Source organism: Orcinus orca, chromosome 20 (genome assembly GCF_937001465.1).
Source record: "Orcinus orca chromosome 20, mOrcOrc1.1, whole genome shotgun sequence".
Taxonomy (NCBI): Eukaryota; Metazoa; Chordata; class Mammalia; order Artiodactyla; family Delphinidae; genus Orcinus; species Orcinus orca.
Window position 1 is genome coordinate 47,980,428 of NC_064578.1, and position 18,510 is coordinate 47,998,937.

The 18,510-nt window shown below is 43.8% G+C and overlaps 1 protein-coding gene across 1 annotated transcript; it reads right to left on the minus strand.

The window, feature by feature from the left end:
* Positions 1 to 1,273: 1,273 nt before the first annotated feature.
* Positions 1,274 to 14,164, minus strand: CXCL17 (C-X-C motif chemokine ligand 17). Its single transcript, XM_004271217.3, has 4 exons — positions 12,249 to 14,164; positions 5,097 to 5,177; positions 4,358 to 4,459; positions 1,274 to 1,665 (listed from the first exon to the last, which is right to left on the minus strand). Exons 1-4 carry the CDS (start codon positions 12,325 to 12,327, stop codon positions 1,568 to 1,570), a joined length of 360 nt encoding a protein of 119 aa, XP_004271265.1. The 5' UTR covers positions 12,328 to 14,164; the 3' UTR covers positions 1,274 to 1,567.
* Positions 14,165 to 18,510: the final 4,346 nt, after the last annotated feature.

Here is an 18,510-nt window from a genome sequence, read left to right on the forward strand (position 1 = left end):
TTATTTCCCTGAAGGGAGCTGTTGATCTCCCAGGCTTCATCCTTCTCGGCCCTCACAGGCCTCCTTTGTCACAGATCCCTCACTGATTGCTCATGATGGCTCCTCCCTTTGGGTTCCACTCCTTCATCCTGGCATCCCTGCTCTTCCTAAGGCAGTTGGCACGTGGGCTGACCACAGCTGCCTCCCCACTCCTGTGCCAAATGAAGCGCTCGTGTGCCTCCTGCTGTGGGAGGAGGGATTGGGGGCAGCGGGAGGCTGAGAGCCCAGCACTCTCCTACCAGAGGAGGCCCCACTCACCACTCAGTTAAAATGTTTCTTCTCATAAGGCCAGCACCCCAACTTAGTCCTCTGTTTCATCTGGATGACAGAAGCCAGATTCTGGAGGAGTGTTCCTTTTCTGTTCTCTCCTTCTGATGTTTGAGGAAAGGGTCAGAGAGGGAAGCAGGAGCTACCCTGTTGTAATTGTTTCCTCTTTATTCATTCATACAAATGGTTTCCACTTTAATTTCCTTCTATTATCGTTCTGATCATTTTACTCCCATGTTTAAAAATGAGAAAGCCTGGGGCTTCCCTGGTGGCGCAGTGGTTGGGGGTCTGCCTGCTGATGCAGGGGACATGGGTTTGTGCCCCAGTCCAGGAAGATCCCACATGCCGCGGAGCGGCTGGGCCCATGAGCCATGGCCGCTGAGCCTGCATGTCCGGAGCCTGTGCTCCGCAACGGGAGAGGCCACAACGGTGAGAGGCCCGCGTACCGCAAAAAAAAAAAGGAAAATAAAAATAAGAAAGACATCTCATTTTTACATCTTGAAGCTGTTTTGAGTGGCATTTGAAATCTTCCACACCATCTCTCTAGCCTTCAACTATGCCTCTGCACATATGTCTTCTGTAGTAGATTGGAAACTTACAGTCAGATGACCGTTAATGACGGTGATGATGATAATCATAAATACTACAGGCATTTTATGTGCTAGGAAATGGTGCCAGGTTTTCTTTTTTTTTAAACCTATATTATCTTTAGTAGGACAATGTCTGATTCATTACTTTAACTTCTTTCTTTGCCCCACCTAGCTCTTACCTCAGAAAGGTTTGTTGAATGAGTAAAAGAATAAAAAGTTGGAAACTGGAGTGAGATTGAAGGTGGTGTTGGATAGAGGTGTGTGTATAATCTGGATTGAGTTTGGAATGAACAGGGTAAAGTGGGTTGTCTGGATTGAATGTGAGTTTCCAGACCCCATTTGAAAATGATTTTGACCTATTACATTTAAATATATTTATTGACTTTTGTTTACTACTTGCTTGGTTGTATTTAAGACCCAGTGGGACCAGCTAGGCAACCAGAGATTCCCGGTAAGTAAATTTAAGCCTGGGTAAGGGGAGGCCCCAGGAAAAGACTGACAAGAAAAGAAGCCACTAGAGGGGGCAATAATCTTGGGGAACATGCTTTTTGGGATGATTTAGGGAGTAGGGACAGGGATGGGGAGCTTGAGGTGGGAGAAGAGCATCTTCTAGGTGCGCTCACTGCCTTGTTGACAGAATGTTTTATCGGGAAGGTGGGCTCTCAGAGCTCCTATAAGGGCAGAGCAAAATTTGCCAGCTGACATCGTCTGAGAAATTGCTGGCAGGCTCTGGAGGGTTTGGTTGGCTTCTTGTGGTGTCTTTGGTGCCCTAGGGTGAAAAGAAAAGGGAGAGACTACTGTTAAAAACATTTTTAGAATTTATTTTTTATGAGAGCTTTTAAAATGTTAAAAGTAAGACTCATCCCATGGAAAAAATTAAAATGAAAAAGTATATCCAGTAAAAAGTTAAAGGATGCCCCAACCTCAGCTGCTACTCCTCATTCTGTAGAGCTAACTGTTGTTACTAGTTTGCTACATAGTTTTCCATATATTTTTGTATATAAACATAATAGTTCACTTTAAAAAACAAAATGAGCTTATCCTATACATATTGTTTTTGCTATGTTCCTTTAACAAATCTTTTTTTTTATTATTTTTTTAACAAATCTTTTATTATGGCACGTCTATTTTCTTTTCTTTATGGCTTTACCACCTACTAATACATTCCTATATAATTTAGTTTAATTTTGCCTTATTTTAAACTTTATGTATATCAAATCATGCTATAACTATTCTCGCTTATTTTTTTCTCTTCTACTCAACATTATGTTGCTTTATTATTGTTCATTCTCACAGATATATAATATTCAAATATACTACTACTTATTTATTCACTGACCAATTTTCAGTTTGGGATAGTTATAAACAATCCTGCTATGAAATCCTTGTTCATTTCTTCCACTGTACATAAGCAACATTCCTTTTGAGTATGGAATTGCTAAGAGTGGAGTTGCTTGGTCACAGAAATTAAACTTTAGTAGATAACTACCAGCACTTTCTCAAAGTGATTTACCAATTTACACTCCCTTTAGCAGGAGATGATAGTTTCTCTGTTCTACTCTCTGACAATACATGGAATTATCAGACATTAAAATTGTTGCCAATCCTTGGGATTGACATATATACACTAATATGTATAAAGTGGATGACTAATAAGAACCTGCTGTATAAAAATATAAATAAAATAAAATTCAAAAGTGTTGCCAATCTTATGATGTAGAGTGATCTGTTTTTTTAAAAATAAATTTGTTTATTTATTTTTGGCTGCGTTGGGTCTTCGTTGCAGTGCACGGGCTTCTCATTGTGGTGGCTTCTCTTGTTGTAGAGCACGCGCTCTAGAGCACAGGCTCAGTAGTTGTGGTGCACGGGCTTAGTTGCTTTGCAGCATGTGGGATCTTCCCGGACCAGGGCTCGAACCCATGTCCCCTGTGTTGGCAGGCAGATTCTTAATCACTGCGCCACCAGGGAAGTCCCTCTGTTCGGTTTTAACTCATATTTTCTCAGTTACTAGTAAGGTTGAGTGCCATTTCACATGTTTATTAGCTATTTGGATTTCTTGTCTCTGAAGTGCGTACTCAACTCTTTTGCCTATTTGTTGTGTTTCCTGCCTTCCTCTCATGGATCTATAGGAATTACTTATCAGTCTGAATATTAATCCTTTATCGATATTAATATTTGCAGACATACCCCTACTCTTCTTCTTCTTGTCATTTTCTTTTGATAACCAAAATTTCTTAATTTCAATAAAGTCAAATTTATTAATCTTTTCCTTTATGACTTATAATTTTTGTTACTTGTTTAAGAAATCCTTTCCTACCCCAAGGTCATGAATATAGCCTCCAATATTCCCTTGTAAGTTTGTCTTTCAAATTTAGACCTTTAATTCACTGAAATTTATTTTTGTGATGGGCTTGAACTAGGGGGTCTCTGCGCCTTTTATTCACTTAATATATTGTGGACATCTTTCCAATCAACATGACCTACCTAATTATTTTTGACAAGTGCAGAACTGCCCAATTTGCTCTTGATGAATTTTTTATTGAGGTATAACTGACATCTAACATTATATTAGTTTCAGGGGTACAACACCATAATTTGATATTTGTATACATTGTAAAATGAACAAACTATAAGTCTGTTAATAATGAGCATTTAATATGTTCATTTGTCACTACAATACTGCTATAATTAATATTCTTGTACATATATCTGAATATTCATGCTAATATTCTATACTAGAGATTTCTTGAAGTGAGATTACTGGTTAAAAGGTACACACATTTAAGTTTGCCTCTCACTGTTGCGGCCTCTCCCGTTGCGGAGCACAGGCTCTGGACGCGCAGGCTCAGCGGCCATGGCTCACGGGCCCAGCCGCTCCGCGGCATGGGGGATCTTCCCGGACCGGGGCACGAACCCGTATCCCCTGCATCGGCAGGCGGACTCTCAACCACTGCGCCACCAGGGAAGCCCCACACATTTAAGTTTTTGATAGGTACTACCAAATATTATTTTACCTCCGTCAACAGTGATAAGGATCTAGATTCATCCCATTCTTGATAATATAACATCAATCAGTTTACCTCTTGCCAATATTCTTTTTATATGACATTTATTTATACCTAGACTAGGGAGGAATCACATTTGGTTTGACACCAACACCGGTGTCATTGTCAGAGATCAATGACCGGTCCCCAACAGCCCCATCTGCCTCCACTTTGATAAGCAATGGCATTCTATCATTAAGGAATTTGGTTAAGCCTCTCTAGTATTAGGAGAATTGCATTTTGCTTTTCTTTCTCTTCCTATTTCTCCACAAGTTGACACTGAGTAGAAAGGGCTGAGAAGTGTGCTTATCCTGGTCTTCATTTCATTTCTCTTGTCTCTTCACAACCCCTGCTTCAGCCCTAGTTGATTCCACGGAGTGACTCTGGTTTAAGGAAGGTCATTCTTTTGGAACTTACTGGTTTTCTTCACTCTGCCCTTGAAATGGTCACAGGGACACGGCTTCTTTGGCAGCCTGGGCACTGCCATGAGTTTTCTTTTAGGGGCTCTCAGGAACCAATCTGAAATAAGGGAGTTGCTGCTTAGAAGGGTTAATATGTTTGAGGCAGGGCTTTACTTGCCATCTTCCTTGCCTCTCGATTCGTTTTCATACTGCAGTGGGTGTGGGAAAGGGCCAACCAAGCACAGTGAAGATATCCAGTTATATGAGCACCAGGGTCTCTAAGTTGTTTGCCTGACCTGTATGGGCAAGGATTTGGTGGCAGGTTTGGAGGAGGCATCAGGGTATCATTAGGGAGACTGAAAAATGAGGAATAAGACCTAGGTGTCTGCTTTTTAGTGGCTGCTTTACCTCAAGCAAGCCTTGCCTCTCTGATTTCAGTCTTACCTGTGAGTAAAATAAGGTTGAGAATGGGGTCCAGGAAAGACTTGGAAGGCAGCCCTGGGTTGTTGGGGAAAAGAGGGTAAGGGACAGGGGGCAGCCAGAGATTCAGCCAGCTCCCCGCTGGACCTTGGAGGAGTCTGGTTCTTACATGAAACTCAGGAAGAAAATAAGTGTTGGTGCTGCATGTGATGGTCTTGTGGAGAGGGGAGAGGGTGAGGTCAGCTCAGATAACATCTGCTCCGGTCCCAGAGGGACTCAAGGGGGCAAGTTGGGATCTGATGGTGCATCGCTGTTGTCAATACTGGATTACTGACCTTTGCACTCACATTCTTGGCCTCCGTCCTGGAGCCACCTCCCAGAAGCCTGGCGTTGGTCCCTATGGCCTCTGGCAATCCCTGTAGGAAGGAAACTGGTCACTTCCAGTCACTGGAAAGGGAAGGGACCAAGAGAATTGGTCCCCCATCATCGTGCTACCGAGGTCAGCGTAGCTCCATTGCTCTTCCTTATTACTCAGGGATCTAGGGTGCTTCAAGAGAGGAGTATTTTAAATGGGTAAGGAATTGAGGTTTAAAATCTGGCCTAGAGAAAAGCTGAGCTGGAGGTAGGTGGAGAAAGAATGGCTTCTGGATGGAAAAGAGGACAATAGGTAGGGGTTAATCGACACCTTACAACCTCCCCCCATTAAGATCCCTCCCTACACATATTAAAATCCTCATGACCTAAGGAATGAGAGCAAGGAGTAGATTATTCCATAAACCAGTCAGGAGCTTCACCGGACCTCCACGTTTTGTATTTGAATCCATAATCCCAGTTCAACTATAAGAGGATGGTATTTACCTTTGTTCCTCTGCAACAAATCCATTCCTCTTTTGGCCTCTATTCAAGTCTGTCTTACCACCTGATGCTATCTTATTCCCATTTTGTGATACCTAAAATACTTTTATGACAATCAAGTATGATGTTTTATAGAGATTCTTGAGCTAGAACTGGGTCCAGATGATGCTTCCTCTGTACAGGAGTTGCTCATATCTCCTGCCAGAATTAATTACGGTTTCCCATGGTTCCCCGTCACATTTCAATACAGCTCTATCCTTGCACAGTTATAGTTTGTTGTTTGAAATGTGTTGTGGACTGAATTGTGTCCCCCTAAAATTCATTGAAGTCCTAACCCTTAATAACTCAGCATGACTGTATTTGAGGATAGGGCATTTATAGAGATGATTAAGTTAAAATGAGGCCCTGTTGGTTGGGCTCTAATCCAATCTGACTGGAGTCCTTATAAGAAGAGATTTGGGCGCACAAAGAGACACCAGGCATGTACATGCACAGAGGAATGACCAGGTGAGGAAATAGCAAGGAGACGGCCATCTGTAAGGCGAGGAGAGAGCCCTCAGAAGAAACCAAAGTTGTGACACATTGATCTTTGACTTCCAGCCACCAGAATTGTGAGAAAATAAGTTGCTGTTGTTTAAGCCTCCCAGTCCGTGGTATTTCATTATGGCGGTCCTAGCAAACTAAAAATTTTTCTTCCTCACTAGACTCTGAACCAATGGCTCAGTGGTCATTCAGCTACATGGCTCCTGACACTTGGTAGACACGTGGTAAATGTTTGTTTGATAAGCGGATGAACAAGTTGTCCAGAGAGGGCCCTTAGAGCAGCATCCGGTTCAATCCCGCTCTCCTATTTCCCAAACTCTTTCTGCCCTTCCTGCCACACAGATGAAGGGTGTTGCATCATTTCTCCAAGTGCTGGTTTCCAAGTGTTTTCGTGTGCTATTTGGAGTGGCGTTAAAGTAATTTCAACGGGCATAACCCCAGCTGTCTAAACTTTTCTACTATATCACTGTCACCTGATCTCTACTTCTGGTTCCAGAGAAAAACCACAGAATATTAGAGCCAGAAGGAAACTTGGAGATTATTAGTGGAACCCCTTCACTGAGAAGTTTTTCTTTTTCGTTTTTAATGCAATATAACTATATTAGAGAAAATTTGTAAAGTAAAAATGAAGAAATCTTTACCCTTATCAGCTGTTGGAATTTTGGTGTGTTTACTGCATATAATTTTTTTAAATTAATTAATTTAATTTATTTATTTTTGGCTGCGTTGGGTCTTTGTTGCTGCCCGCAGGCTTTCTCTAGTTGCGGCGAGCGGGGGCTACTCTTCGTCGTGGTGTGTGGGCTTCTCATTGCAGTGGCTTCTCTTGTTGTGGATCACGGGCTCTAGGTGCGCAGGCTTCAGTAGTTGTGGCACGCAAGCTCAGTAGTTGTGGCACACGGGCTTAGTTGCTCCGCGGCATGTGGGATCTTCCTGGACTAGGTCTTGAACCTGTGTCCCCTGCACCGGCAGGTGGATTCATAACCACTGCGCCACCAGGGAAGTCCCTGCATATAATTTTTAAATGAGGTGATAACCATAGTATGTGAGCCAATTTCTTTTTGTTCACTTTATAAGCTTGTTCCTTTGTTTTCCTACAACATTTATAACAGACATTTTGAATGACTGACTAACACTCTCAAGTATATGTGTTTCCGATTATTTAACTCTTCTCTCATTGCTGAATATTTAGATTGTTTTATTTTTGGAGATTGATAAATTTCTTTGTGCTTGTAACCGTTTTCCAAATGTTGGATTGCTGCCTTGGGCAAGATTTCCCAAAATGGAATTACTGGGTCAAAAGTTATGAACAGTTTTATGTTTCTTGATATCATTACCAAGTTGTTTTTAAAGCATTGTACTAATTAACTAAATCACCATCTCTTATTTTCAGGTGAGAAAACTGAGGCCTAGAGAGAGCAAATGAAATGCCCAAGTTCACAAAGGTAATGGTGACACACCTGGAGCTAAAACCTTGGTCCAAGGCTCGTAGTCTGCTGTTCTTTCTGCAGCCCTACATGACCCTAACTTCATGGTGTAACTGAAAACGAAGGTGTTACTATAATATTATGTCCTCCAAGTGTCAGTCAGACATTTTTGGACCACCTTAATGATTTTTGCTATAACTTATACCACCTTTTCTACTATTTACTTGATACTTTTGTCTAAATAAATTTAATTTACATAAGAGCTTCATCCTATGCAATGTTATCTGTGAGATTATGGGTTTGATACATGCTTAGATTGTTCTCCTAACATGCATTAAAATAAACATATAACTATTAAGGTAAAAGCTTATTTCTGTTCTACGTAAAATCAGCTTTGGATAGTATTAATACAGTAGAGTAGCATGGACTTTATATCCTGACAGACCTGGGGTCAACTGCTTGCTCTGTCAGTTAATTATGTAGTCTTAGAGAAGTCACTTAGCTTCTATGATCTTTGGTTCTCTGGTTTGTAAAGAGTGGATATTAGTATCCACCTTGCAGTGTTGTTAGGAATAAAGGAGCTACTGGGGCCTGGGGCCCAAGTAGGTGCTCAGTACACGATGGGTGTTATTGTGGTTATTATTGCAGACTTCTAGTTATTTCCCAAAGGGAATGTCTATGCTGGAGTATTAGGCTTACTGCTTTTTGCTGACTTGTATGTGTAAAGAAGTTACTTCCACTTGTTAGGTTTTGCAGTAGCTCTATTATTATTTTGACTTCTCATTTCCGCTACTTACTAGCATTGTGATTTTGGACAAGCTGCTTACCTTTTCTGTGCCTCATTTACATAATTTGTATTGGATTGGCCAAAATGTTTGTTCAGGTTTTTGGTAACATCTTACCCGCATGAACTTTTTGCCCAATCCAATAAAACGGGGCTAAAAAAAGTACATTGGTGTGTGTATGCACACATCTGTCCAACAGAGGGCCTAGACGCACTAGCCCTAGTAGCCATGGGCAATACCTAGTGCCCAAGGTTTGTGAATATCATTCCCTCATGAAAGGAACCAGGGCTCCGTGGACAAATGGATGACGCCAGGGCTGCAGAAGGGAAGTACAAGATGAGGCTGGAACATCTCGTGGTGTGAGAAAGTCAGGAACTGCTAAAGAAATGACACGTCAAAAAGACACCAAAGGGCTTCCCTGGTGGCGCAGTGGTTGGGAGTCCGCCTGCCGATGCAGGGGACGCGGGTTCGTGACCCGGTCCGGGAAGATCCCACATGCCGCGGAGCGGCTGGGCCCGTGAGCCATGGCCACTGGGCCTGCGCGTCCGGAGCCTGTGCTCCGCAACGGGAGAGGCCGCAGCGGAGAGAGGCCCGCGTACCGCAAAAAAAAAAAAAAAAAAGACACCAAAGCCACCTGGAGCTCAGTGGCCAGCTTTGGGACAATATGAGCGACGTGGTGAATAAGGATAGTAATAGATTATAATCCACAAATATCCCCAAGTCTTTACTTATAAAAATAAATAATGGAATACCTAAATAAATGGGAAAGAAGGAACAGCTCTTTCTTATAGTAGAATCTTAATTAATAAATGTAGAAGGAATGATGGAAATAGAAAATCACTGCTTTGCTAAGACTCTATAATACCTGTTGTAGGCAAGAATCATCAATGGATTTTAAAAATTAACGGGCAAAAATATGATGAGAAGAAAAAGGCTATTTGCATAGTCTCAAAGTATCTCTCCACAGGATACTTATTAACTACAATGAGAAAATAGTACCTTTATGGACACCACCTTAAGCAGTGTTCAAACGTAACATCACCCATCATGAGAGATACTGTTATCGTGGGCCTTCTGATGTGCTGCACTGAGAAGGCAAGTATCGCTTCTGTGGTATTAGTGCCAGAAATGCATAATCTGAATTTAGTCATGAGGAAACATCAGATAAGCCCAAATTGAGGCACATTCTACAAAATAACTGACAGTACTCTTAAAAATGTCAGGTCCTGAAAGACAAGGAGAGCTGAGAAAGTGCCTAGATCGGAGGAGACCAGGAGAGATGATGCCTTTCTTCAGTGTAGGATCCTGGATTGGATTCTGACCAGGAAAAGGACGTCAATGGATGATTAGCAAATTCTGAAAATTCGTACATTAGTTCATAGTATTGTATCATTGCTAATTTTCTGGTTTTGATAATCATATTATGGCTATGAAAAAAACTGTGTGGGGGTTTTTGGATCTATTGGAACTGATTCTTTTCACAACATTTTTAAGTCTGAAAAATGAAAAGTTAAAAATAAAAAAGTACACTACATTTCTGTGAGGACACAATGAAGTAGTATGTATAAAGTGCTTAGGAGAAGCCTGCCACATAGGATTGCTTAACACATGGGAGCTATTTATTATAAATAATTTTATAATTAATAAGTAATCTTACAAGGAATGAGTGTTCTATTATTGTAAGTAATTTATTTCTTAACATTGTCATCGGTTCTCTTTTTTTTTCCTCTTCCCTGTGAAAAGCATATTAAACATGTATGTGGTTATTTGAAGAGATAAAGCAAGATCAGATTTTATTTGGAGAATTTTTGGGCGGGAGGATTGTGTAGTGTTTCATTTCTTCTTGCCAGACTTGGTCCATCATTGCAAACTCCCCTTGCCTGGGAAACAAAAATTGAGCCCAGCCACCACTGGTCCCCTCTGGTTTGTAATCACGCCACCTGGCAGCTCAGTGAGCTTTCCCCAGTTCGTTACTCCTGTGCCTTAGTAGGTACTTTAGAAATTTTACTCAGTCCATTTACTGAACCCTTATTAGGTTCACATTATCCATAGTTTACTCTTCTCAACAGTTGCACACGCTAAGTGGTATTTTATTCATTTTAAGAAGATAAAACTGAGGCTGAAAAATGTTAAGCATCTTGTCCAGGGTTTCAAAGTAAGTGATGGAGCCAGGATTTGGATCGCGGTTCCCCTCAATTCAAGTCTGAGTCTCAAGGTCCAGGTGAGTCTAAACGTGTCACCATGTTTGAGAATTACTGGTAGAGAGCAGTGGCCCCACTGGGCAGTGGTTCCCCCTCCAGGGGACATTTGGCAATATCTGGAGATATTTTTGGCTGTACTAACTGGGCAGGGCAGGGTGGTAGGGGAGAGGCTGCTCTTGGCTTCTAGCAGGTGGAGGCCACGTGGATGTTGTTAAACAGGTTACAAAGCACAGAACAGCCCCCCCACCTCACAACAAGGAATTATCCAGCCCTAATGTCAGTGGGCCTGCTATGAAACGCGGGTGTCGAGTCTCCTAAGGGCAACATTTTGAGTTCAGAAACCTGAGGATTTATTCTTTCACTTTGAGAATATTTACTGAGCACCGTGCGGGATAGTGTGAGGAATGTGGAAACAATACACCAGATTGTGCCAGAGGGGAGGTTACAGTGTAGAAGGGCAGGGGTGGAGGTGGGAGAGGCACACCAACACCTCAACTTAAGGTAGAACATGAAAAGGGCAGAGAGTCGAGTTAGGGTTAAGCTTGTTCACAGGCGGGAGGGCTCACATGTGGTCCTGGGACGAATCAAGGGAGGCTGTGGGAGGAGGGGGCTTGGGGTGGGTTTTGTGAGCGAAGCTGAGCTGGTGGGAAAGCACAGGAGCAGCTCGGGAGCAGCCTGAGGCCTAGCTGAGTGGAGCACAGAGCACTTAGTGCGAGGAGGGCTGGACTGGAAAGGCAGCTGTGGCTGCAGCTTGGAATCCAGGCTGAGGACTCTAGCCTTGGTGTCTGTCCTAGTGGTGGAAAAGCCTTCCCTTCCAGAATGGTGGTCTAGGCCCCAGGGCTGGGGGGCCCAGCAGCTTCCAGAGAGCTCTCTCTGTAAGGGAGGGAACGTTGGAAATTGGGGTGGAGTAGGGAGAACTCCTGATTTTAGGACAGAGTTGATGCTCAGTATATAACAAAGCTATTTCACCTCAAAGTAGCCCTTGGGGAGATGTTCCCCTCGAGTGCAGACATAGGTCGGGATGAGGTCTCTTCTGCACAGCTGTTCTGCTAAGGGCTAGGCCACTTCAGCTGTAGTGAAAAGTGGAGCCGATTCGGAGCCCCTAACCCAGGGTCTGCTTCCCAAAGGTGAGCTGTCCAAACAGGGCTTGGTGTGCCTACAGTTTCAAACACGGGTACTACCTTGTGGTGTGATTTTTCTAGTTTATCACCATACCGTGAAACAGCATTAAAAATTGTTGGGGCACATCTGGTGCACTGTAACGAATACAGTCGAGGATGACTTACTGTCTGTGGTTGTACAGTTGCCTTCAACACCCTCCCACCACTGCCTCCAAGCCTGGCCCTGGGGACATTCATTACCTCTAGAACAGGGACTGGGGGGGCAGGTGAGGCAGCAAATCTTTGTTGGGCCATTATTTTTTTCTCCCCCGCCAGCTACAGTTGCAGACACTTCCATACACACAGGCTTCTTTAACTCTCACAACACTCTTTGGATTTATGTACAGTTCATTCCTTTATGTAAGTGAAGAAACAGGCACTGAGACAGGCTAACTTGCCCTTAATCCCTGTAACCTAAAGGGGCTACATTTTACTGCATGTGTGGTCACGTTCTTTTCTGTTTTGCCATGTTTCTCCCCCCTCTTTATCTTTCATAGAAAAAAAGAAAATTTTTTTTACCTGTATTTGAGCTGCTGCGGACCGTGGACACCAGCATTAGTGGCAGCAACAGAAGGAGGGAAGAGATTAGAACTTTCATTTCAACTGTTGGTGCTGCTGTGCGTTGCTTGAAGAGTGTGTGGAAGGTTCCCAGTGAGAGGGTCCCGAGTTCTTGGAGTGGCTCAGGCCGTGCGTGGTACGTGGCTTGGGGGTCTGAGCCTTACTCCCAGGCCAGTGTTCCCACTAGAGGGTGAGAACGGCCAAGTGACGCTGGTCTCATTAGGTAACTGGACCATGTGACTTATGGGAATCTGGAAGGTAAGGGTGGCCAAAGAGAAGGAGTGAAGCATATTCTTAGGAACGTGGGAGGGCGACTGATAACTTGGCAGCAGTTCTCAGCCCCTCCCGTCCTCCCTCCCGCCTCCCTACCCGCCAGTGTGCTATGATTTCTTCCCCAAGTCTTTTTCCGTGTTTGAATTTCCTAATACATGTGAGTGACATTTTCTAGCTTAGTATCTGGCAGGAAAGAGAGTGCTAAGGGCTGGCAAAGAGAGACTCACACGGCGTGTTTCCCCTCTGTCCTCCCCACTCCCGTCCTTGGATCAGCAATAGCAGTGTTGTTTGGGAAGTTGCTGTGTCCCCACTGTTTACAATTTCCTCCAATTCCGTGGCCACGTAAGGAGGGAAGCAGAGAGGATCAAGGAGGAGAGGCTCTTCTCTCTTGCCCCGAACCCTGGCCTGGAGCACCGGGTCAAAGCAGGCCTCCTTGTTGGTCAGGCAGGTGGCTGTGGGCTCGTGGCTCGCGCCTAAAGGAGAGGGAACTGGGTTGGTGGAAGACCCTCAAGGCTTCATGTCCAAGAGGGTTTGAGGAACAGGAACCACAGCGGGAAAGGTGTTTGCCCAGGCTGCTGGGGCTCTTGTTTCAGACCTTGTCTGGAAACAGTCCAAAGCGCAAGGAGGTGATACTACTTGGAGCAAACATCGAGGGTACACAATACCAGCACTTACTGAGTGTGACTCATTCCAGAGGCTTCGGGAAATGGGTTCAAAGATGGGGGGAGGCTGGGCTTAAGTGCTGGGTCATATTTATGGGGCTGAGGGGAAGGTTAACAGGAAGTCCTCCCTGGCTCCTCCAGGCAGGAGTGAGTAAAGGTGGTGTGACTTTTGTTCCAGCCAAGAGGAGGGAGGAGGCCAGGCATGGTTTTTGTTTGCTCATTCTTACCCTCTCAATTTCAGATTATTTCTGCCTATGGACATGTTGGAGGGTTGATTGTAGACTTTGCTACTACAAAGTTTATAAAGCATCTGCAGGCGGCAGGCACTGTGCTAGGCAGTGGAGATTGTCCTCGAGTTGGAGGCTCGGTCTGCGCTTGGTCTGATGTAAACCACCGATGTGGCTTCTCCCTGGAAAAGAGTCAGACTCTTCTCTTGTTAATATTGACAACTAATTAGAGCTCGTCTTGAGAACTTTAGTTGTGTAAGCACAGTCTTTGTGACTTACAAAGTTCCCCCTCCAGGAAGGAGGTAAGGGGAAAGTGGGAGAAATAACCATTTTCCCGCTGTTATTTGGTTTCCCCACTCTACAGTATATGTAGTAGACATTCACAAATGCTTGTTGATTGACTCCATGCTTCCTGTTGCTCTAAGAAGAGTCATTTATTCATACACACATTCAGTGAGCATTTGAGTCCATAATGTATGCCCGGTATTTGCAGGTGGTGACTCCCGCGAAGAAGAAGGTGTGACGCTATCTCTAAGGAGCTCCCACTACACACATAGACCCGTGGAGAGTTAGTCCAGCTGCTCCACTTTATGGAAGCGGGAATGAAAGCTCAGGGAAGTTATGTGACTTGTTCAAGATCACAGTCAGTTATCCTCAAAGCCAGGGAAGAAAAACTCAAGTTTCCTGACTTGCTGGAATGTCTGCTAGTATGCGGCTGCCGGGCTGCTGCATGTGCCGGTGGGGTGAGCTCTGATAGGAGAGAGAGGACATCAGAATAAAGTGGGAGCCCACCAACATCTTGGATTATCCAGAGAGAAATGTCTGGTTGAACCTTGACTGCAAAAATCGGGGACACTTGCGTTCTCTTTCTTTTTCACTTTGAGCTTGAAATGAGGAAAACGGGAGCCCAGAAAACCCAGAGTGGACAGTCTTCACAGGGGGTTGACGAGATGGGCCCCCACGTCTGTGTTCACCTCTGTCAAAGTGTTTCTCATGTAACCGCAATGCTCTGGCTTTGGACTGGTTTCCCTCCGTACCTGGCCCTCAGTGAGGGCAGGGACCAGGTCTGATTCATCCTTGTGTCTCCAGCGCATAGTGCATCGCAGGCTCTAATAGATATTTCTTAAAAATAAAACAACAGGGGCTTCCCTGGTGGCGCAGTGGTTGAGAGTCCGCCTGCCGATGCAGGGGACACGGGTTCGTGTCCCGGTCCGGGAAGATCCCACATGCCGCGGAGCGGCTGGGCCCGTGAGCCATGGCCGCTGAACCTGCGCGTCCGGAGCCTGTGCTCCGCAACGGGAGACGCCACAACGGTGAGAGGCCCGCATACCGCAAAAAAAAAAAAAAAATAAAACAACAAAAAGTATACACCTACACAGCTATGGGATGACTGGGTAGCAGCACAAGTCGAGAACCCATCTCCTCACATGAGCTGACGTGGGATTTGGCTTTCTAAATACAGGTGAAGTGCTCAGAATGGGGATGTGGGTCGTCCTGTTCCTCTGCTGCTGTGCTTGGGACACTCCCAGGACTCAGAGTTTCTGCTCTGGTTGACACACTTCACTTGCCCTTCAGAAGGTGACAGGAGAGTACAGGGAACTTCCGAATATGTCCTTTTGGAAATGGCTGAGGGGAGATGGAAGGGCGTATGGTGGTTGTTCACAAGAATGTGAAGGTCTTTTGTGTGAAAGGTATGAGGCTTATTTCTGTGCCTACACAGAGTGGCCGCAGGCTTGGTGAGTCTGCATCAGACACACTTTGGCTCAGGGTGAGAGACAACTGTCAGAGCAAAGTAAGTTTCCTTGGAATATTACAAGTTTACTGATGGAGTTCAGGTGGGGGCTGGATGTCTGAAAATAACTGTCACAGTGATTTTTTTTTTCTTGAAGTTTCCAAGGGTAGAGCTTGGTCTGGGACCCAGGATTCCCACTAATACCACATTTTATTAGGTATTATAAAATCTGCCCTTTGAAATGTGACATTACTCTATGATGTAGGCCCAGGTCTGTCTGACAGTTACTTCCAGTCATTGTGGGTGGTTGTGATTCTCTTATCTCATCTGTGACTTAGACGTCACCCCCCTCTGCCAACCCTCCCGCCTCCTTTCCAGGTGAGAACGGTAAGATCACGTGCATTTACTGATCATGACCACAAGGCGGCAGCGCTGCCCCATCCGTGCTTCTGAAAACCCTACAGGGATATGGGCAAGCCTGAGAGCTCTGGTTAGGATCAGGAAAAGGGCGCAAGTGAAGTGATGAGGTAAATTTTTTTTTTTTCCCCTGCTAAGTGACAGAGTTGAGGTGAGTCTGAAACCATTGCATTGTAGAAGTGGCAGACACTTTAGAGAAGTGACCCAAACTTTAATGTGCTTACAGATCACCTGAGTATCTTGTTCAATACAAATCTGATTTTTCTGGCGGAGCCTGAGATTCTGCATTTCTAATAAGCTTTTGGATGATGCCGTTCCTGTTGGTTATTGGTCCCCACTTTGAATAGCAAAGCCTAGAGGTCATTTAGATTAATTCTTCCTTCCCCCGATTTATGGATGAAGAGAGGCTGTATTTGTCTTTGTCTTTCTGACTTATTACACTTAGCATAAAGCCTTTCAAGTCTGTCCATGTTGCTGCAAATGGCAAAATTTCATTCTTTTTTATGGTTGAATAATATTCCATTGTGTGTGTGTGTGTGTGTGTGTACATACATATATCACTTCTTCTTTATCCATTCGTCTGTTGATGGGCACTTAGGTTACTTCCATACCTTGGGAATTGTAAATAATGCTGCTATGAACATTGAGGTGCATGTATCTTTTCGAATTAATGTTTTTGTAGTTTTTTTGGTTATATACCCAGCAGTGAAGTTGTTGGCTTATATGGTAATTCTATTTTTAATTTTTTGAGGTACCTCCATACCGTTTTCCACAGTGGCTACCCCAATTCACATTCCCACCAACAGTGTAGGAGGGTTCCATTTTCTCCACATCTTCTCCAATATTTCTTTTTTGTGTTCTTTTTTTTCCTTTAATATTTATTTATTTATTTATTTGGCTGTGCTGGGTCTTAGTTGACGCACAAGGGATCTTTAGTTGTGGCATGTGAACTCTTAGTTGCGGCATGTATGATCTGGTTCCCTGACCAGGGATCGAACCCAGGCACCCTGCATTAGGAGCGTGGAGTCTTAGCCATTGGACCACCAGGGAAGTCCCTATGTTCTATTTGATGATAGCCATTCTGACAAGCGTGAGGTGATACCTCATTGTGGTTTTGATTTGCATTTCTCTGATGATTAGCCACGCTGAGCATCTTTTCATGTGCCTTTTGGCCACCTGTGTTTCCTCTTTGGAAAAATGTATATTCAGTTCTTCTGCCCTTTTTTTAATTGCGTCGTTTGCTTTTTTGATGTTGAGTTGTATAAGCCGTTTATATGTGTTGGATGTTAACACTTTATCAGTCATATCATTTGCAAATATTTTCTTCCATTCAGTAGGATGTCTTTTTGTTCTGATGATGGTTTCCTTTGCTATGCAAAAGCTTTTAAGTTTAATTAGGTCCCATTTGTTTATTTTTGCTTTTGGAGACAGATCCAAAAAAATATTGCTGTGATTTATGTCAAAGAGTGTTCTGCCTATGTTTTCCTCTAGGAGTTTTATAGTATCCAGTCTTACATTTAGGTCTTTAATCCATTTTGAGTTTATTTTTGTATATCCATCATAGCTATGTTTTAGGTGTTTGCTAACATAAAATACATGTGAGAATCACCTGGGAGCTTTTCAAAATATAAAGCCCAGGTCTCACTCCAGACATACTGTATCAGCTTCTTTAGTGATGGTTTATAGGCTTATGAATGTGGAAAGTGTTCCCTAGGTAATTCTGATTTATACTCCTAACTAAAACCCACTGCTTTTAGACTTAAGTCTTACTTCTTATAGCAGAGGTTCTCCATCCTGGCTACACATTAAAAGTATCTTGGAAACTTTAAAGATTACCAGTGCCTGGGTTCCACCCCACACCAATTAAATGGAATCTGTGGGTGTGGTCTGAATACCAGTTGTTTTTAAAATTTTCCCAGTCGTTTCATGTGTAGTCCTGTTTCCCATTGGATTTCTCCCTCTCTTCTCTTGTGGCATTTTCCATTTCTACTTCTGTATTATGATTTTTTATGTCTTCTCTCTTGTCTTCTGCTTTATATTCCCTGGGGTAGGGACCCTGTAGTTCTCACTTCTGTATCTTTCATGGGGTCTAACACTGAGACCTGTAGCACAGTAGGTGCTCCATAAGGATTCCGTGAACACATAAATTGGTCATCAGGAAAAGATTCTCGATCACAGGTTGGTCAGGAATCTGAGGTTTACACGTTAATGCTACAGGGTCCTCATCTTCCCCACGGTTGGAGTTTTTGCTTGTGATGACTGGTGTGGGTAACTGCTCCATGAGATAAGAGAAAGGACATTGCCCTGTTTGGTAGTTGATTTCAGGCATATTATTGGGACTAAGAATTCTATGTGTGTATGGGGAAGAGGATCAGGGATGGATAAGGAGACAGAACTAATTAGAATGGAGGAATAATACTAGAGAGTAGTGGGAAAGGAAGTAAGAAGTATTAGTAAAGAGGAAGAAATTTGAACTCATCTGGTAGACCAGGGGAGGTCACTGTAGGTTCTTGCGTAGGAGAGTGGACCAGTTTGTAGGAAGGCAATGAGGCAGTAGTGTGCAAGGGAGATTTCAGTAGACACCAAAGATGAGAATTCAGTACTGGAAGCAGTATTTCCAGCAGAGGTGTTGAGGGCCTGGGTTGTTTAGGTGTATGGGAATGGAGAGAATGACATAACTGAGAGAAGTTAAACAAGGAATCAACAGGCTTCGACGATGTATTGAATGTAGAAAACGAAAGAGCAAGAGCCGAGGAAGCAGTGGCGTCACTGAGAGGAATGAGTGACCTGTGGGGGAAAAGCCAGTTCAGGAGGGGAGCAATTTCAGAAGGTATTTGGGTGTGTCATGAGTTCTGGGAAGTAGACGGGCTAGAGATATAGATGAAGGAGCCCCCTGCAGAGAGGTCATGGAA